At 30.9% G+C, this 22,857-nt stretch overlaps 3 protein-coding genes across 3 annotated transcripts; 1 reads left to right on the forward strand and 2 right to left on the reverse strand.

Moving 5' to 3' along the window:
- The first annotated feature begins 15,669 nt into the window (after positions 1-15,669).
- On the forward strand, positions 15,670-16,757 carry LOC112690909. The gene is made up of 3 exons (XM_025565015.1): positions 15,670-15,679; positions 15,964-16,115; positions 16,179-16,757. Exons 2-3 carry the CDS (start codon positions 15,972-15,974, stop codon positions 16,755-16,757), a joined length of 723 nt encoding a protein of 240 aa, XP_025420800.1. The 5' UTR covers positions 15,670-15,679; positions 15,964-15,971.
- A 2,562-nt stretch (positions 16,758-19,319) lies between these two features.
- Positions 19,320-19,811, reverse strand: LOC112690910. The gene has a single exon (XM_025565016.1). The coding sequence runs from the start codon at positions 19,809-19,811 to the stop codon at positions 19,320-19,322; it is 492 nt and encodes a 163-aa protein (XP_025420801.1).
- A 1,729-nt stretch (positions 19,812-21,540) lies between these two features.
- On the reverse strand, positions 21,541-22,851 carry LOC112690911. Its single transcript, XM_025565017.1, has 4 exons — positions 22,282-22,851; positions 22,064-22,184; positions 21,831-21,998; positions 21,541-21,643 (listed from the first exon to the last, which is right to left on the reverse strand). Exons 1-3 carry the CDS (start codon positions 22,825-22,827, stop codon positions 21,859-21,861), a joined length of 807 nt encoding a protein of 268 aa, XP_025420802.1. The 5' UTR covers positions 22,828-22,851; the 3' UTR covers positions 21,541-21,643; positions 21,831-21,858.
- Between the last annotated feature and the right edge of the window lie 6 nt (positions 22,852-22,857).

Below are 22,857 nucleotides of genomic sequence, written 5' to 3' on the forward strand. Positions count from 1 at the left end.
ATGATATAAGTGATAAATAACTGCACAGCCTTTTGTTCCAAATCATTAAATAAACAAAATTAATAATAAAACTACATTTTAGGACCCTTTTTTATATAGTAATAAAAACATAATTGGTAACTAAATATTATTTGGTAATTTATGATATGGCGCAAAACAATTTTTACACAAACTTATTTTAAATGTTTCACATAAAATGTTGGACCTTTTTTCTTTATTTTTGCTACATATTTTACAGCGTCTATATTTGTCTATTTTTACTGCTAAATATTGTCCAGGAATTATATAGTTAGACGAACTTGAAAGAGTACGTTTAGGATTTTTAACACTAGGAGAAATTGCATGTCTATAACAGGAAGAAAAATTTGAAATAAGTTGATCTAAATTCTAGAGCAGATATAGGTTTTTTTCTATAATTTGCACAGCTTGACTTGTATAACAAATATGAATTTACAATTGATGTGTCTAACATGTAATAAAATAATTTTAGCCACCACCACCTAGATTTTTGAGCAATACTGTAAGTAGCCATGTATTGGTCAAACCGGTCTACTCCACCCATAAATTTATTATAATCTGATATGCTTTTGGGGCATTCTATGGGTATCCTCTCGTCCTTACTATTTTTTCTATTTACTATCTCAGTAGATGAAGCATCATGCATGTTGCTTATTACTGTAACTGGTTTTTTACCCCGATCTTTCCATTGACAAACACTTACGTCTTCACTTTGAGCAAATTCTATTTCTCCTGGTTTGTATAGCGAATCTTTTTTCATCAAAGCTTAGGATAAAATTTTTTATTAATGCGAAACGTACCACAACCAAACAAATCAATATTTAAAAGCATTTTCATAAGGGGAATACTAGTAAAAAAATTATCAAAATATAAACAATAGAATTTGTGTGTATAATATTTACTATGTTCTAAAACTACATTTTCACCCAGTCCTAATTCAGGTTTGTTAGATTTTTTTTTTACTAGTATATATATCAAAACTAAATAACTTGTTGCAGAATCAGTCATAGCCCACACTTTGAATCCCCTCTGTATTGGTTTCAAGGGCATGTATTCCTTCATTGTCGACCTGCCTGTAAATGCAACCATACTCTCATCTACTGATAAATTTTGAGAAGGATTGTATAACCTTTTATAAATATTATTAAGGTGATCAATTAATGGTCTAATTTTAAATAATTTGTCAAAACTTTCAGATGAACAAGGAAGCATTTTTTGATTGTCATTTAAATGAATGTAATGTAAAAGTTTTAAAACTTTTTAATGGCATGACATTTGCTATTCTTGGACAGAAAAAAATTATGATTTGTAGACCAATACAATCTAATAGTAGGTTCACCATGATAACCCATAAATATAAGTATTCCAATGAACGCACGTATTTCTTCAGGAGTGGTGTCTAAAACTGCATGTTTTTGAAGTAGCAACCAAATTAAATTAAATTATGAAATAATTTATGTTTGAATAATTTCAGAATTTGATTGAAGTTGATGAAAAAAAAAAAAGAATTAAAATAAGAATTTTATAAGACTTCTTAGTTGATGTTTTTTGTTATATTTCCTGTTGAAATTAAAATCATAAGATGATTCGGGTCCCCAGTTCGAGAAAATGCCACGTATAATTGCCCATGTGAAAAGCACTCTGCACGAAGATCTACGCCAACGTACTTGAATGTTTGACATTGCGCTTTGTTTATGGTAATGGCAAAAGAAACTTTAACCGGGAATTGAAGCCGTTTGAATGAAAACGGCAAGTCGGAGGGAATCATGGGAATTCTTGGAATAAATGCAATTTCTCCTTTCGCTGGCCCTATAAGAATTACGGCTTCTATAATATTATTTCGCAACTATTTTATTTGTAATCTTGTACCGTTACATAATTTCGGTGGTTGAAGATAACGTAATAATGTAATTGAAGCACCAATTTTTAATTTTAGCTTATGAGGAGGAAACCCCGAAGGAGAAAAAGAATAGAGAAATTCTTGTTGATAATGAATCTGTTGATGTAACTGTATCAATAGATAGATATTAACGTGAGTGTCCATCGAATTTTAGAAGGATGATATCATTAATTTCTCCTGCTGTTACATTTCTCGAAGAGATAATAGCTCTTTCATATAACCACTGATAAGATTTATTGGACAGATTAAAAATGTCAGGATAAACTGTAGAAATTACCTCTTCCACGTTATTGACCACCCGTCCAATCGTGTGATTGACAGAAATGTAACCATTTTTATTTTCTAAAGTTCCATTTCCAATTTTCAATAACTGTGCTGGAAAAATATCGTCTCCTCCGCATAAATAAACTCTCATGTTTGTTTGCAAATAAAGTTTTTCAACATAGTTCCATATAAGGGAAGATTTTAAGCAAGCATTAACGACATCAGCTCGAGTACCTTTAGGGATTACTGGTAAGGTTTGACGGAAATCACCAGCGAAAACAAATGTTATGCCACCCATAATCTTATTATTACACCTAAGATCTTTTAATGTACGATCAATTGCTTCGATATGTGATCTGTGACTCATGTACACTCATCCCACACAACGAATGAGGTTTCTTGAAGAAGTTTTCCAAGAGGGCCATTTTTACGAATCGGACGAACGTATTCTGTATCAAATAATACATTTAACGGTAACTTAAAAGTCGAGTGAGCAGTTTTGCCGCCCCTAAGGAGAGTTGCTGACCATACTAGATGAAGCTACTACTAATGCAACTTTACCTGAGGATCTAATTTGAGCCAACAACAAATTAATTAGGAATGTTTTTCCTGTACCACCCGGAGCATCTAAAAAAAAAAAAAACTTCCTTGATGATTCATTACGCTTTCTGTAATAACATTAAAAGCATATTTTTGATTATTTACTAATTTTGGTAAATTGATTTCTACAAATTCTTGTAATCGGTTATTATCGTAAGAACGCAAAATTGAGAATTCAAAAGGATCAGATGCATTTTCATTTCAAACAGGTGAGTTCATTTCAAATTCAGTTAAATATTTTTCAGACAGTAAACAACTTTATCTTCTATTTCAATCAAACCTTTATTAAATATTTCATCAGAAAAAATAAATTGCAAGTCATTTAATCGAGTGCACTCTGTATGAAGAATATCTTCACAAAAATCATTTCTGAACTGTTCCCGCAAAGATTGAGGTTCAGATGGTTGGCAGAAAACTATGATTATTGCGAATAATTCTCTTAATTTTGAAGGACTTTCTGAAAGAGTTGCCTCCGCTAGAGCATTTTTCCATTGCTCGTCATTTTCTAAAAGCCCAAGAGCAAAACAGTTAGCTTTAAAAGTCGCGCGAATGACTCCATCAAAGGTCTTCAAGCTTTCAAATGAAGTAGGACCTTGTGCATAATTTAGTAACAATCTTAAATGGGAGCATTCACTTTGATTTGGGTGAATCGTGTAAATTCTACCAATGGTAGAGACCATTTTTATTCCTGGCCAACCTGGAACATCTTTTCCCCGTCTTCTCTTTAACCAGCCTTTGCTATCATCCCAGGTATAATAAAAAGGAACTTCATGATAGAATAGTGTTTTCGTAAAATCATCATGTGAACACAGTTCAAAAAATGCAGTTAGTGTCGTGTTTTTATTGGATTTTCAATAACTTGATGAAGATTATTAGCATTAAAGAAAACACGCTGTCCATTTTCTAGATGAACAGCCAAGTGCTGAACTGTCGGATCTCTATCATGGATTTCAAAATTGAAAATTCTCCAAAACGCTTCAGAAGTACTATGTATCGACCACTCAAATAATTTGTAATCTCATCGTTTTCACGATTAACAGAAAAAGTAGCTCTATCTGATCCTTTATTAATATATTTACATATGTATTTTATTGCTTTAACCGAATGATGACTACGTTAATATACGCATTAAAGCACCTAGATAGCACTGGACAATACGGTACAACCCAACGGTTGTCAACCACGATTTCTGTTTGACCACGAACTTTTAATATTGCAGTATAACCACCATCATCTGGTGATCTCCGTTTGTAAGTCGGATAACCATCATCTCCAGTTTGAGTATCCTTGACCAATTTGTGAGGGTATTTTTTACTACATTTTCCATTATTCATACATGGCAATCTAATATTTAACTCGCCGCATGGGCCATGAATCATATTCTTGCATACTATTTCATAAAGTATAGGATCTCTGTCTTTGTTTGGTATCTCGGCAGGAATGATTTTATCAATTTCAACTAGCTGAATTTTTGTTTGTAAACGTAACAATTTACATCACCGAAAATATCTTTATTTTTTAATTTATGCATAAACTTTTTTAGTTTGAGATGAAAAAATCTAGAGATTATATCGTGTCTATCAAACGACTTTTGTTGAAATAATTCATTTTTTATTTCCGGCCATACCGGGTTGCATATGAAAGTAAAATAAATCTGGACGGCCAAATTTACGAACATAAGTTATGGCATCCTGATTTTTTTCATGCATGTAACGTGGGGAGCCAGTAAAAGAGGAGGGAAGTTGCTCCACGTTATTAGCATTAATATTTGCATCATTGTTAACAGCATCTCGGAGGTGAACATAATCATCCGCACGTAGTTGTTTTTGATGGTTACGAATGTGTAGTCTTTCAGAAATCATTTTTGTCATCATATCTACGGCGAATTGGCTGAATAATGTTTTATAATAATGTAGATGATTTAGACTTGTTTCTCTAACCATAAACCTATAAGAATAAAATTGCATGCAGGAGTTTTTGTTCGATTTTGGTTATTTTTCTGTAAAATATTAATGTGATAACCATCTTCGCCTCTAATATACATCAATGGATATTGCAGTTCATCATAAGATCTATTCAATTCGGAAACGACTCAAGTGTCCACTCCAACCGTGTAGAACTATATATCTTGGACCTTTATCTTCATTAACTAATAATACAGCTACTTCATCAATGGTAGGTGCATTATATTGACCTCTGTGTTCATCTTGAGGAACTCTGTCAGCATGAATAATTAACTTAAAATTTTGCAACTCATCAAAAGACCTCGACTCCAGATTAGATCTGAAGTTTCGTATGAGGTAATTATTTTCACGCAAAACTGTTTGCAATGATTCAATGAGACCTCTTTTTAAATTTGGAATCATATTTGTTCGAATAGTTATTTGATCCGACTCTGACATAAAATATATTTGTAAAAATTTAGCATTATTTCCAATTTCGGGTAATAAACTACCTATTAAATGATTTAAGCAGTTAAAGAATTTAAGAAGTTCCCTTCAGCTATTTCGTTTGCTCCAAACGATGTGATTTGAAACAGAGGTATTATACCGTCAAGAATTATCAAAGAAATGTTTTGATAGAGGATGAGAATTATCAATTAAACTTTTAATTAGGTCTGGAAGATCCTCAAAATGGTGTAAAACAACTTTACCGTCAGCGCAGCTAAGTTCATGGGTTTCATCTTTCCATTTTTTTGCATGGCACTTAGGACATAATATAGTCATTCGTCCAATTTGAAGCGCTTTAATATTTAAATAATCAATCTCGGATTGATAATATAGGTACAATTGTTTTTAATTTTTTATGAACTTTTTTACTGACAAAAATGGTATTAAAACCTTCAGCAGAGTGTCGGGTTTCAGCCAAATCGGTTCAGTAGTTTTTTCGGTTAGCGCGGTCGAAGAAAAACCCTTACAATTTTATATATAGTATAGATATATTAAGTATACATATTTTTTATAATCAATCATGCAATTTTTCCCTGTTGGCATATGGCTGACTTCAATATAATGTCTTATTGTCGGTTATCTAGTTTTTTTATATGTCTATGTTTGTGTATTATTATGTATGTAGTAATTTTACAACCCTACTCAACAATAAACATTTTCAAACAATAATTTCTTGGGAATAACATACAAAGGCGCGATTTTACATTTAACCAAATGTAACCCGGTTACCGCATTTTATAGACAAGTCCTATTCGTGGTTTTGGTAATAACTGTATGAACCTTATCTAGGTATATATAGAAATTTTGAATAATTTAACTTACTGGTTGCGGTGGTGGCACAGAATTAGGCCTTTCGGGATTCCCGAATCGCGCCAGCACACCCCGTATTTCCGCCAATGTGGCAGCCGTTGGCTGAAACGGCTCACTGGTAGACATCGCACACCAATCAGTCTCCTGAAGGCAATACCTCAGATATACTCCGTTTTTTAACGGCGTAGCCCGTGGTTTACCTTCATTAAGGAAGATATGTATGGTACGGTTATTACTTAGAATCAATCGTACCCATATATCTATTCGATAACATGTCCAGGTACGGGGGGAATGTTGATTTTACGGCAGATTTCGGGGCCATTATATATGTAATACTTCCCTACGTTAGCAGCAGAAGTGTGTAATAACCTTATTGAAATCGTGTAGTTGATATGCGGGTTCGAAAACGGTCCGCGAATCGCGTGCTATCTGGTCTGACTAATGCCGATAATAGTTTGTCAGCAGGTTTTAACGCCGCGAGGGCGATAGTGGCATATACGCTATACACAGGAATACTATGTGATGTTGTCTCGTTACAAGGTATATACACTGTACGGCGTCCATGACCCCAGAATATTCTAGGGCCAAGGACGACATATAGTGCTTAATGTCAGCCCTCGATACTGCTGCCGGAGAGAGCTGTAGCTTGGAGGCTACAAACTCTCTTAAGACTATCGCCGTAATCATGCGAAAATGCATATTTAATATATGTTCAAAAATTATAAATACAAATAAGCACGTGTTTATTAGTCAAGGTATAACCACAGAAAAACTCTTAAACGCGATTCTAACACGGAGTTGAAAAATTACAGCAGAGAAAACAGTGTAGGTAGCATAATTCTCTAATCCGATAGTATGACTTATTCCGAAACTTTTACTGATACGATATTTTTCGATTTGTATTTGCAATTGTGATATATGGTAATATCGATACTTCTTCGGTCGATATTCGGGAACGTTATATCTATTAACTACAATACATCGATATATTGATATTTAAATAATACATTTTTAAAAGAATTTATCTTATTACTATTATTGTTTGATCATCATTTTTTTTTTTTTTTTTAATAACATTGAGCGTATTATCTCACTTAGCCCCGGCCCAGCAATTTGGAAAACTTCATGACTGTGATATTCGGATTATAATTGGTTGTCGTCCCTATTCTGCCGATGGTTCAGCGATATCATAAACATATTCGTTACAGCATAAATATTTTATACATTTACTAGTGATTCATTGTATTATTTATTACATTTACATATACTTATTTTTCATTGTTTCAATTTCTAATTTGAGTAGTTAAATGGTGTGGTGTTGGCGACACTGTGATTGTGCTGCGGTAACGATAACCGAAAAAACGCAAGCACAAGAATGGAAAACGTTTTTACATATTATGATATTTTTTAAAATAAAGTACAATAAAGGTTCTTATACTAAAACATAGTTGTTTTATTTGTGTTAAATACGCGAGACACAAAAGTGGCAACGAAGATGGGATATTGAGAAGTGTTATTAATATCAAATTCACACGGATCAAAACGGAAAAAAAAAAAAAAAAAAAAATTGCTAAAATTGGTAATATAGAAGAATTCAAATTACAGCAGGAAGATTTCGAAACTTGGGTAGAACGACTAGAACTATATATGCTGGTGAATAAAATAAAAGAAAATAAAGCAGCTATATTTTTAACCTTAATTGGAAGTGAAGGTTATAAAGTTCTTAAATCTCTTTGTACTCCAGAACTACCTAAAGATGTCGATTATGAAAAGCTAGTAAGTAATATGAAAGATTACTTACAACCAAAAGTTTCGATTCTTGCTGAACGTTCCAAATTCCGTAATTGTCTACAAGAAAACAATGAAACGATCACTGAATTTATGACAAAACTACAAAAATTATCAATATTGTGTAATTTTGGAAATAACTTGGAAGAAGCATTACGTGATCAAATAGTTCATGGTGTAAGCGACCGTATGCTTAAAAAGAAACTATGTGAAGAACCGGATTTAACTTATGGAAGAACTAAAGAAATATGTCAAGCATACGAGGGCGCAGAGAAAAGTCTGGAGAACTTTCAACAGGCTACCAAAGGAGATCTCAACTTCATAAAAAAGAAATCATCAAACAAATGGAAGGAGCCAAATTGGAAAAATGGGAAGAATGGTGACAATGCTGATGGCACATGTACATGTTGTGGTAATATGAATCATGTATTTAGTAATTGTTATTTTAAAAATCGAAATTGTGACATATGTAATAAGAAGGGACATTTAAAAAAAGTTTGTTATTTTAATAAAAACAAAACTGACAAGGTTCAATCTAAGTTTTCAGATAAAAAAAATAAAAATCATAATAAAAGTAATGTTGGTACTATGAATAAAAAAGATTCTAAAAACAAAATAAATAAATCAAATAATTTTTTGGAATCAGATAATTTAGACATAGACACATTATTCCAAATAGAAGTAGTGAATAAAAAAAATAATAACATAACAATTAAAGTTCAAATTGAAAATGAAATAATTGATATGCAATTAGATACAGGTTCAGCCATTTCAGCAATATCTTTATCAGATTATGAAAATAATTTTAATTATTTAACTATTGTTAAAACAAATTTAAATTTAAGAAGTTACTCGGGTGATAGTATTACACCAATTGGTTTAATTAATGTAAAAGTTAAATTTAATGAAAATGCCTTATGACTTAAAACTATATATTGTTGAAAATGGTGGCCCACCTTTATTAGGTAATGATTGGTTGAAGTATTTAGGTATTAAAGTTAATATTGATTTTGAAATGAATAATATTACAAGTCAGAATTACTCAATTCAAATTAAAGAATTAATAACTAAGTTTCCTGAAGTTTTTACTGATAAACTAGGTACTTACAATAAAAATAAATGTAAATTGTATTTGAAAGAGGATTTTAAACCAATTTTCTTTAAACCAAGATCTTTGCCTTATAAAATTAAAGACCAAGTAGGAGTGGAGCTTGATAGGTTAGTTAAAGAGGGTATATTAACACCAGTAGAAACATGTGATTTTGGATGGATCTATTCGTATTTGTGGAGATTATAAAGTTACTATCAATCCTTACTTAAAAGTAGATAGGTATCCACTTCCACGGATAGAAGATTTATTTTCTAATATCAGTGGTAGTGTAATATGGTCAAAAATTGATTTATCACAAGCATATACACAGTTATTAGTTGAAGAAAATTCTAAGGAAATTTTGACTTTATCAACTCATCAAGGGCTATATGTACCAAATAGATTAATGTATGGAATTGCTTCAGCGCCAGGGATTTTTCAGAGAGAGATGGAAAACTTATTTAGGAAAATAGACAATGTGGTTTGTTTTTTAGATGATATTCTAATTCATAGTGATAGTGTAGCCTCACATATAAATAAACTAAATGAAGTTTTTAACAAGTTGAAAGAATGTGGTTTAACAGTAAAAAAAGAAAAATGTGCATTTTTTCAAGATGAAATACAGTATTTAGGGTACAAAATAAATAAACATGGATTAAATACAAGTGAAACAAAAATTAAAGCAATTGTAGAAGCACCAATTCCCACTAATATAACTCAAGTTAAGTCTTTTTTAGGGATGGTAAATTATTATTTTAAATTTATTAAAAATAGCACTGAAATATTATATCCATTATACAATCTACTTAAAAAAGATAATGAATTTAATTGGAATAAGAAATGTGATCATGCTTTTAATGAAATAAAAAAAATTCTAACTTCAGCTCCAATATTAACACATTACAATCAAAATTAAAAAATTAAATTGTCATGCGATGCTAGTTCCTATGGTATTGGGGGTGTAATTTCACATATCTTACCAAACAATGAAGAAAGGCCGATTGCATATACTTCTAGAACATTGAATCTGGCTGAACAAAAATATTCTCAGATAGATAAAGAGGCATTAGCTATAGTTTTTTGTATTAAAAAATTTCACCAATATTTATATGGGAGACATTTCATTTTACTTACCGATCATAAACCTCTTACATATATCTTTCATGAAAAGAAAAGTTTACCTCAGGTGGCAGCTAATAGGATACAGAGATATGCTTTGTTCTTAGCGAATTATGATTATAGTATTCAGTATGTTAAATCGGAAAATAACCAAAGTGCTGATGCATTAAGTAGGTTAGCAATCACACATACAAATGATAGGGAAATGGATGTGTCAACAATTCATTTTGTTAATGATTATTTTCAAGGTATAAATAAAAATATGATACAAAAAGAAACTGAACAAGATGAGATATTGAGTGTAATAAAAAAATATATTTTAACAGGATGGCCAAATGCTAAGGCTAAAATAATTCAAGAACCAATTAAATCATACTACTTACAAAAACATGAATTAACTGTTGAACAAAATTGTATTTTTCTAGGTCACAGATTAGTTGTACCAAAATGTTTACAGGAAATTTTCTTAAATGAATTGCACAGTACTCATTTTGGTGTTGTTAATTTAAAAATGATGGTTAGAAATTATTTTTGGTGGCCACAACTAAACAAACATATAGAGCAGTTAGTAGCTTCATGTAGTACCTGTATTAAATACAGAAAAGAACCTACTAAATCTTCATTACATGTATGGGAATATCCAAATGAACCGGGGGAAAGGATACATGCTGATTTCCTAGAACTTAATAAAAAAATGTTTATTGTTATAATAGATGAGTTTTCTAAACGGCCAGAAGTTATACCAATGACTTCAACTACTTCATTAAATACTATAAATGTTATGAGGGAATATTTCTCTAGGTATGGTATTTGTCAAACTTTTGTGACTGACAATGGACCACAGTGGACTTCTAAAGAATTTCAAACATTTATTAAAAATAATTGTATCAAACACATTTTAACACCACCTTATCATCCACAAAGCAATGGGGCAGCGGAGAATATGGTAGGGATTTTTAAGGATAAAATGAAAAAAATATTAGATAATACTCCTAATATAATACAAGCATATTGTAAATTTTTATTAGATTATAGAAACACTATTCACTGTACCATAGGTAAAAGCCCAGCTGAATTACATATGAATAGAAAACTAAATAGTAAATTTGATTTAATTATAAAACAGTTCAATAAGGAACCATACATAAATAATAATTTGGATGTAAAAACTAAGGTTGAACTAAGTCAGAATAAAACAAAAAAAATATTTGGAGGCAAAAGGAATGTAAATTTTAAAATAGGTGATACTGTGTTAGCAAGGAATTATAGTAAAGGACAAAAATGGATTACAGGAAAAATTAAAGAAAAAGTAGGAAAAGTAATTTTTATTGTGGACACTGAGTATGGGAAAATTAAGAGACACATTGATCAACTCTTACTACACAAATTTAAGGAGAGAGTTGGGAGTGAGAAAAAAGTTTATATAAATGATAGTATGGAAGTAAGGCGATCTAAAAGACATATTAATAAACCAAAAAAGTTTTTGCAATAATTAAAATTGATAAATTAATTATATACTTGTATTTGTTTTTTTTTTATGTATTATTATTATACCACATGTTAAATAATATTAAGAAAAAAAAATGTATTAATTTTCTTTTCTAGTATAATTTGTATTATTATTATTTGTTATTTTTTTTTTTTTTTTAAGAGTTTGTCATTGAACTATTTTATATTATTATTTTGTTATTAATATTATTATTATAAAAATTATATTATCAAATTAAGTAGAGAGAGGTGTGGTGTTGGCGACACTGTGATTGTGCTGCGGTAACGATAACCGAAAAAACGCAAGCACAAGAATGGAAAACGTTTTTACATATTATGATATTTTTTAAAATAAAGTACAATAAAGGTTCTTATACTAAAACATAGTTGTTTTATTTGTGTTAAATACGCGAGACACAAAAAATGGTATGTTAAACTTGTCATAGTGAACAGATACAATCAAAACTTGTTACATGCAGAAATCTTAAAAATATTGACACTTTAATAAAACTTCTAATTTTTACATTAGAAATGGAACACTTCCCTGTTCTAGACCATAGACCATAATAAGTGTTTTTTTTTTTGCTTGATTATGTTTTTTTTCGACGCTTTTCAAAAATATTTAAAAAGTTGACACACTGCACAAGAAACACACTCACAGATATCTGTATTATAGATGACGAACTTCCGATATCACTTGAAGCACGCATTGATTATGTTATCATTTGTCCACCATGTTTTGGGTTGGCAAAATATTGTATCAACACTATTCCCCACACCTCACAATATTAATTATACACTATTTAGTAACTAATATTAATTAAATATGCCTTTTTCTTATGTTGCATACGGTTGTTCAAATCGCTTTAAAAGTAATTCCTCAATTCACTTTTTTCGGTACGTATGAAGTATAGATAATATGATTTAAAAACACCTCAACATTTACATTTTTAATTGCAACGTATATTCTGTACAATTTTCTGTAACTGTATATTCTCAATTAGCTGAAACATTTCAGCCTCATTCGTGCACCGATCCCGAAAACGATACAATTATTGAAATTCAACAATTCCTATCAGCTTCGCTACCTATGTCGCTACCTGCAAAACCCATCATTCCTGGTGAAATGCAGTATTTAATTAAAAAATTACCTCCCGGAAAGGCGCCTGGAAATGACCTCATTACAAACAAAATTCTGAAAAATCTGTCTCTCAAAACTATATCATTGCTCACCCACATATATAATTCTATGCTAAGATTTTCCCACTTCTCTAAAATCTGGAAATTTGCAGTCATTATACTTGTACACAAACCAAATAAACCTAACACTTATCTTCGTCATATCGTCCCATAAGTTTACTTCCAGTCCTTGGTAAACTTTTCGAAAAGGCCCTCCTGAAAAGATTACGTCCCATCCTTCAAAACAACCATATCATACCGAATAATTAGTTTGGTTTTTGAAACAGGCACTCAACAATCCATCAAGTTCATCGTCTTACTGATGAAATTTCAACTACTCTCGAAAATAAAGAATACTGTTCTGGACTTTTTTTAGATATTGCTCAAGCATTCGATAAAGTCTGGCACGATGGCTTACTATACAAATTAAAACTTTTCATGCCAGCTCCCTACTATCTAATTGTCAAATCCTACCTACAAAATCGTTCGTTTGTCGTACGACAGGGGAACGATATTTCATCTACCCACCCAATATATGCTAGAGTTCCACAGGGTAGTGATCTATCCCCTGATCTATATAATGTATTCACAGCAGACATCTCTCAATCTAGTAACACCCTTCTGGCAACATACGCTGATGACACAGCTATTCTTTTCTCCAGTCCAAATCCTATCTTAGCTTCAGCTGAACTCCAGGATCATGCTAATAAAATTGAAGAATGGGCCAAAAAATGGAAAATAAAAATTAATACGGAAAAGTCTGTACAAATTACTTTTACGTTAAAACATTCTCCCTGTGAGTGCCCTCAATTAATTATGAACAACGCCCCCATCCCTGTCCGAAATGAAATAAAGTACTTAGGCATAACGCTTGATAAAAGGCTAACTTGGGGTTCCCACCAAAAAGAAAAAAGAAAATCATCGAACAACAGACTTCACCTCCTCCGACCACTCCTAAACTCCAAAATAACACTCCAAAACAAATTTATATATAAGACAATCATAAGACCAATCTGGTCTTATGGAATAGCAATCTGGGGTCCAGCAAGTCCCTCGAACATCAGGTCAATTCAGGCTTTTCAATCAATTGCGCTAAGGTTAGTAACCAAACTTGGAAAACAAACCCTACTACAGTATATCAGTACATAAACATTTATTTTATATATTTTAATTAATATATATATATATAAATCTATAATATAAAAATGAATCGCAAAATGTGTTGGTAAGCGCATAACTCAACAACGCCTGGACCAATTTGGCCAAATCTTTTTTTCAAATGTTCGTTGAAGTTCAAGGATGGTTTTTACGGCGAGAAAAATTAGAATTATTGCTGGAAAAACCCTAAAAATAGCCCTTTTCTTTTTCTAATACAAATGATTTGTAACTAAAACGTAGTACTATTAAAAAACTATTAAAAAACTATAAAAAAACTATTTAAAAACTATTAATTTTATTTTTGGTAGTAAATGACGGGTATTGCATAAATATTAAACAAAAAAAGATCCCGCAACAGGTGTCAAAACAAATAAGAATGTTAATTCGAAAAATTATTATGCATATCGGTTGATGATTAAACGCGATCAGGACAAAATTATTCTACGATATCATGAGCTTCGTCAACAATTCATGGTCGAAATGTATGTAAAGATAGAGAGCGAACGATTTTGATACTTGCGATTTAATTAAAAAAAACCTGCGTGCAAAAGATTCTCAAAACAATTGTTAGATATTGGAGATGAGAAAGTTACTACAGATGAAACGGAATGTATAAAATTACCGACCGATTTCTGCTTAATCATTTATTCGCAAGATGCTCTCATTGACTAGATATTTTCCAATGTACACAGACAATACACAAATCATGAGTGGCTGGCAGAAAGGGCAATTTCAGCAGTAAAAAATGTGGACGTCAACGAATTGAATCTCAAGATAAAAATTTGTTACCAGGAGACATGGTGTCATACAAATCTATAGATATAGTTTGCTATGCTACTCAAGCTGTAAATTATCTAACAGAGTTTTTAAATTCATTGGACTTACCAGGCATGCCATCGCATAATTTACAATTGAAGGTTTGTTCTCCGGTTATTTTGCTTCATAATCTGACCTACCACGGTTGTACAGAGGCACGCGATAAGTTGTTAAAAAATTAATGAAAAATGTTATCGAAGCCATAATTTTAAATGGAAAATTCCGAGGTGAAAATATATTATTACCGCGAATCTCTATTATACCCATAGATGTGCCAATACAATTTAAACGCCTTAAATTTCCAATTAGATTGGCATTTGCAATGACTATCAATAAGTTTCAAAGCCAAACGATGTCTGTAGCTTAGATTTGAGCACATCATATTTTTCACACGGATAATTACGTGGTGTGCTCTCGAGCCATCCAGTTTGTGTTGGCGAAAGATGGGATAACAAAAAATATTGTACACTCTGTTGCATTAAGGGATAGATATTGTTTTTTACTAATATTGTCATAATTAGCGATATATATAATTTTAATGGATCAATTTTAATAAATTATTAAAAAAATAAATGTTTTTATGTTTTTTCATTTTTATATTTCGTCACCATTCATAGCACTCCATATCTCTTTCTTACATTCTTATCCTTACCCACATTCTTACATGCCTATATTTAATTAGTTATTTTTTTCTAGCAAAATATTCTCTAGAAATAATTTATATGACAAAACAACGTTTGTCGGGTCAGCTAGTGTATATATCCCTTTAAAGGCTCATGACTCCTTTTGACATCATGTTCTTTAATGTGATATAAAATGATAAGTAATGGCCCTAAACATTATTTTATTGTATATTTGAGTAGGAAACTTTATTTTCTATGGAGTGGTCATACTGTAAAATCACGTTGTGTATTTTGTTATCAATAATTATCAATCATTCAAAAAAAAATGTTACTGTTTTTTTTTTCGTTACATGGTCGTGTTTGCTGTTCATTATAGGTAAGTAATATTCATAATTAGTGATTTTTAAAAATATTATTACGTTTCTAATATATAATTAAATATTAATTTTGCGTCTGAGAGCATTATGTGCCAAGTGAACAAAAATTACTGTGATATTCAAATGATGATCCCAAAACGCATCACTGGGTTATTTCTTTTTATCGTGTTGTATATTTAATGGAATTATATATGCCCATTGATTCGATTTGACATCATTAAGTCTTATTAGAAATATTTGCAGTTAATTTTTATTTTTTTTTTTTTTATGTAATTGATTATAGTTTTAAAAATGAGACAAAGAAATAAAAATAAACTGACTGATGATCAAATTGCAAATTATTTATTAGCTGGAGACACCTCAGATATTGAGGAATTGGACGAGGGAGATGATGTAAATTTAGAAAATTTAGATGAGATGCTTCATATGATAAAGGTAATAAATATTTAAGTAACCATATTATTATAGAGAATTAACAAACAAATGTGTTATTTTTAGGATGTCGAAAATGAAGAATTGTTTCTTGTTTCGCCTAAATTTAATATTTTTGAAATACTTGCAACCTGTGTGAAGGAATATAATAGCTTCATGGGGGGAATTGACCTGCATGACATGCTGGTAGAATTGTACAGGACAGAAAATAAAGTTAAACGCTATTATTTACGAATCATACACCATATTTTAGATATGTGCACTGTAAATGCTTGGTTACTATACAGAAGACACTGTCAGCAATTACACATAACTAAGTATCAAAGTATGTTGCAATTCAAAACTAATATTGCTGAAGGACTTATAAATGCTGGATTTAATAAAAAAAAACAAAGGGGACGTCCATCATCAAGTATAAATTTTGTAAATCCTACACCTCCTAAAAAAAGAAAAGTTTTTGCTGCTAGACCGTATGCTGACGTACAGTTTGACAAAATAGAACATTGGCCATGTCCTATTAGTGAAAGACAGAGGTGCAAACATTGTCCAGAACATAGTTATTCTAGAATGAAATGCGAAAAGTGTAATGTTTACCTTTGTTTGAATAATAATAAAAACTGTATTGTAAGTTTTCACAACAAATAACAAATAATTAAATTAATCAAATGCCTAATTCATTGTTATTTTGTATTTTACTGTATTTTATTTTATTTCATTTAATCATTACTTTACTCTTTTGTCTTAAGTATAGACTTATTATAATTATCTTATGTTTTTATTATATTGTTATAGTTTTTGTTATTGTTAAGTTTTCAGTTTTTATTTATTAGCATTACTTTTTTTTTTTGTATTGTAGACTGATTATAAGTATCTTACAAGTCTGAAATATTTAAGGAATTTTAAAATTTAATTAATTATCCAATTGTTATTTTAAAATGTGCAAACTTCCTGTTCTCATTTTATTATAAAACTATATATTTTGTTATAAAGTTATTAAGTCAATTTTTCATATATATATGAATTGTGACTATTTTTATTTGAAATATTTTGCAGTATTTTTTTTAATAAAGTATGTTGTTATTGTCTAAAATACTTAATATTATTATTCACCTAGAATATAATCCAAGCTACAAAATATCATGTTATCAAATACCCAGTGATCTCATTTGACATCATGTGTTTTTTGACTCTAAAAAAATAGTAAAAGAATTTTTTTTATTCAATTCATATTATTTAAGCCCTATTTAATAAAGAATTATAAAAAAAAAATTTTTTTTTCATGTCTTTCACTATGTGAGCTGGAAAGGGATATATATAATAGTTAAAACTAAATATAGTAAGTATAGTGATATGGTTTTGTGAATTTAAATAAGTCATTTTATTTATTGTATACTCATTGATTACGAGTATAATATAATCAATATATATTATATACATTATGTAAATAATCAATAGTGCAATTTTAAAATAATATTCTCAATTCTATAATGAAATTTAATTTTGATTAAACGTAATGAAAAATGTTTAATTTAATAATTTAGTGTGTTCAACTATTTTATATAGTGTAAAGTGTAAATTATTTATCAAATTTTCATGCCTTAAATATTAAATCAATTTTTATGCATTTTTAACTATAAAAATGTACAACTAATATTTTATGAGATAAAATCGGAATTTTGTAATATTTCTGGGTGAATATAAGTTGCATCCCAATATACCTTTTTGATGTAAATTGCGTCCCGTACATTTTTTGTACATGTGTAAATTGCATCGGTATTTTTATATTAAAATTTATATTTATATTCATATGATTTTTTGACAAAATAATTAATTTTATTAATTTTACAGGTTCTCACTTGTAGCTATTGTTAATTTTGTATCAGGAGGCTACTATGTTACCTATATTCAAAGGAAAAAAACAAAAATATGGGAGCTTCATAATGATCTGGCCAAAAAAATAACAATAGTAAAAAAAGATAATATTAGTTTAACGCCGCATATATTAATGCACATAAAAATGTAACATATTTTAAATTTATTGTATATTTTTAAAATTATTTTATAATTTTTATAATTTAATAGATATATAAGATTAACCTAAAAGGAATTAGGTTTAAAACAATTTTTAAAATAAAAAGCTATACCAGAAACTGAAGTTGTTATTAATAAAAGAACTAGATATTGCACATTACATAGTTTAAAATAAATTATTCACCATTAATAAATTGGTGTTCCTATATATTTTGTTGATCAATTAAATTGAAAATCCTTAAACCACAAAATATAATGATAATTTTATTTTCCAGAAAGAACTGACATGCAAAATGAACCATTGGCATACATATTTAGTTATTCTAACACACTTCTGCAATTTGTTAAGGTTATATAATATGAATACCTGAAACCAATTATTTTTTCAGAAATTATTGACTTCAGGGTGTTCAAAACTTCCCTCGAAAATCCTTGTGAATTAGGAATTATCATTTGACAAACATTTTAAAGTATCACAACAATATGGGTGGGCTATGTATAAAAAGGGAAAATAAGATTCTTACGTAAGAAATAGGTAATTTTAATTTGATCACAATTTTAGAATTAAAATTATATTCTTCCCAGTGGCGGCTCATGGATTTTTAATGAAGTAGAGCACATCCGAAAAAATTATAAAAAATATTATATATACAACGTTAAAAGTTTTTTGTTTTTTGTTTTTTTTACGTCGGTGGTCGATAGTAAATAGAAACACAATTGTTGTTTTGAATTTAAGATAATGACTAACATTATTAGTCGATAATCAGAATAAAATAAACAAATGAGAGTAAAAAAAAAACCTTATTCCGATACCGACGCGGTGACGTCGAAAATAATTCGCTGAAAACATTTTAATTGGTTATGTGTACAGAAATGAATGTGCACATCAATTTTATTATAACGCGTGTTGTGTGTTTTGACTTGTTTTAATTTTTACATTGTACAAATGTGCACAGCAAAAGTGTGCACTACTGCACCGCTATAACACACACACACACACACCGATACTGTTCCGTCACCGACAACTTTCTGCTCGTGTGGCTGTACCGTATTAGCTGTACCGACACATCCAGCTGGCCCTCCCCTTAAAAAATGTTGGTGAAATTTTACCCTGGGAAAAACAAACATGGGCGGTATAGCATTACCGGTTCCATTTACTGCTATACACATAGTAACTTAAACACCCCGTTCAGCTGATGTTAAAGCTCCTATCTGTTTTTTCCCTTTCGTCGCAACTATTTTTGATGGTGTTTGAACTGTCGTTACCCCTGTTTCGTCAAGATTATGAATATGTTGAGCTTCAAATTTATATTTTAATAGCACTGTTTGAAGCTTATCCATAAATAAATGTACATTCGCTTTGTTGAAATTCATGGCCCTGGATAAACTAGTTGCTTCTGGTTGCCTGAGAGAAAGACTAGAATTTCGTTTTAAAAATTTAGTAAACCAATCAGGCCCAGCCATAAGGTTTTTTCCCCATGCCTCAGGATACTTCAGACCTAATTTGTGTGCAGATTGATACGCTAGTTGTTTAATTTCACGGGGGGCGAGTCCAAAATACATATCTGCCGAATGTTTGATATATTGGGAAAGCATTTGTTCTTGGTCTACACTGAATACTTGGTTAGGCCCCTTATATCCTACATTTAGTGTACTGACATCATTCATCATTCACCATCATTCATTCTGTTTTTAAGTTTTGCTACATACCGCGACAGACTGACATGACACAAATCATATTTTTTTGCAGTACTTCTAACTGATTTATTCTCAACGATAACTTCATCTGCAGCAGCTTTAATTAAATCTGTTGTGAATCCTCTATTAGTTTTTCTTATATAATTTCTAGGCATATTGAAAGTTCTATAACAGTATAAATGTATAATAATAAATTAATTGGTATGTTATTTAAATACTATTCAAGTGTGACATAATTACTTTGTGAATTTGTTTAAAATAAATACTATGAAAAAAAATGTGTTACAACTAGCCCCAAACTTTTTGTTACATTGTACCCCAATATGACTTTTTTTATATTTTTTGTAATTAAAAAGGTTATAAAATACTTACGCTAATGAGTGATGTTGCAATTAAATCTCCATAACATTTGGATTATAGTATAACTGAAATTTGTGATAAAGTTATAAAATGTTGATAACAAACTAAAACGTAAGATAACGAAATATTTTCACTATTTAGTGATAAAAATAGTTTTATGACTGTTGTCGCTATAAAAATTACAACATGAATCTGAAAACAATAAAACATATGATAATCTTTATTTATGAATCTAACGCAATCTGTTAGAATTCTATAAAAACAATTTACAAATATTTTATGCCTATGTTACAACTAGACCCGGTCTCCTCTACACAACTTTAGCCTGTAAGATATTTCTCGGTTTATTAATTCAAATATAAACATATATAACTCTCGATGCCTTGGCCACACGATCCCGCGCGACACCAAACCATTGTCGATAAACGTTAGAAATCAAAAAAATGACAATAATAATAATAATATGGTGGTAAACAAAATAAAAACGAATAAAAACGGTCGGGCTTTGTACGCGTAATACGCATTCGGATATTCCCTATCGCACAATAATAATAATAATAATAATATGGTGAATATGTAATGTAATATGTTCGTGGACTACAAAAAGGGGTTTAGACGATGGGTGACGGCGTTAATAGAATTTACATACGGGGCAACGTGCCAGAAAGTGCTGTACGCCCGCTGAGCAGAGAAGAAGGGTTGTGTCGGTTCGCTCTCGAGCAGCTCGGAAGCGTGAGCCATTTTTTCGTCATCCCCCGCGCGTATACATAAATCGCGTCCGTAGACCCGGACGGGGTTGTCCAAGGGGGTAACGACGACTAGCGAACCACTCCGCTGCAATCGTTGAACGCAGTCCAAGAAAAGCAATCTGGAAACATAATCTCGAGCACGAGAAATCGGCCTGCACCGCTAACCAATCGGCCGTCCGTGATAACGTCGTCAAAGTCACCACCGAACGGTCGTCTTCGTCGTTTAGCATCACCGGCGAACCCGGAAGTTTCTCGCGGTGATGTTCCACCACCCACCGCTCTGAGCATTAAGTTTAAAGTCATCGGGTGTATACGAAGTCGATAGGTCGATTGGTCGCAGTTATATTGACTTTGTATCGATCGCTTCGTACGATTATTTTTTACGATTACGTTATATAGCTTTCGAATAATTATAAACATTCATCGTCGTTTTATTTAATAATTTACACAGAGTTTTTTAACGATTGATTGTATTACAAAATGTACATAAGGAAAGAGATATTCTACCCGAAGTGGGTTAAATAATTAGGTAAATTACATAATGTGTTGAGAAATATTTTCAATTTCTATTGTTTTTGAACGGTTTTGACGCTGACAATTTTAAATGCTATCGAGTGTTTTTGTTGAACAGAGTGATCCGAACACAGACGATCGGTGGACTTTTGAAATTTTGTTTCATTCCCTCGTTCAACACTATTATAATGCAATTGTATATATTAGTACGTACGGATAAATTTAACATATAGATAAGGTGTAAAAAAAAATTTCAACTTTGCAAATCCATGGATTTGGACCGCATAATGTTAATCGTAGTAGATAATGAGCGATTATAAATTTGATTAAGTTTTATCTTCGTTTATAATAATTTGTATAAACTTACTAAAGACATCTATTGCTTTGGTTGTACTTTAATATTCTAGAATCAATTTGAAGCGAGTCAAGCACTCGTAAGCCGCCTCTTCTTGACTTTCAAGTATCGTTTCACCGAAGCCAACAACCGTTAGTGCACAATGATTTATTGTAAGTTGAACACCCATAAAATCTTTTCCTGTAAGTATATAGGTAATAATATGATTTAATGTTACACTATGAATGTCGGTATGGAAATCGTACTAATCGTTAATTGGCAACATTCGACAATTTCATAATCCAATATTAACTCTTCTTCTTCAGCGATTTGTTGCAAAAACTCGACAGTTGATGGAACCGTAAGCATGCCTATGGTTTTCATTTCCTGTGACATAATAACAATTGTATACATAAATCACGTTTTACATTGTACGTATTACTCATATTCGATGGTTGTGGTTAAATAAAACGAATGTTATTACCTTCAATTTACGCACACCCGGATTATTTGATAATCGAAATTGTTCGGCGAGATCAGTGTTTACAGAAGCAAATAATGATTGTTTATCTTCATTAACAATAATCGATTCGTTTAGAGGTGACTCGTAATTTTCATTGTGGTTAAGGAATTTTGAAATTACGATAGGAAGACCATTATCGTGTTCTTCGAGTGACGCCGGGTGCCTAAAGACCTCATTACACGTTTTAAGTGTTGAGTCTTTGTTGACTTTTTCACATTCCATTTCATTGGCAAAAGTAAATGCTGGCGCGTCAACGAAATCTATGGTGTCCGGCTTTGAGTGGAATCCCGCAGACGTGAAAACACGTGCATCACTTACTATTGTATTACCTTTGAAATTCATTTCAGGGACATATTTTACCTCACGATCTACCGGGGTAATCCTTGTAATTGATACGCAATTAATCTTATGTTGGTTGTTTTCCGTTGATTCGTTGTTCAGTCCAGCTGACTGGACTTGGTTAGCTTCAATAGTTTTGTGACCAATGCTATCAATGGCAGTGGCCATAGAGAGCGTTTCATCGAATCCAGCCGACGT

This window comes from Sipha flava, unplaced genomic scaffold (assembly GCF_003268045.1).
Source record: "Sipha flava isolate LNK unplaced genomic scaffold, YSA_version1 527_pilon_pilon, whole genome shotgun sequence".
Taxonomy (NCBI): Eukaryota; Metazoa; Arthropoda; class Insecta; order Hemiptera; family Aphididae; genus Sipha; species Sipha flava.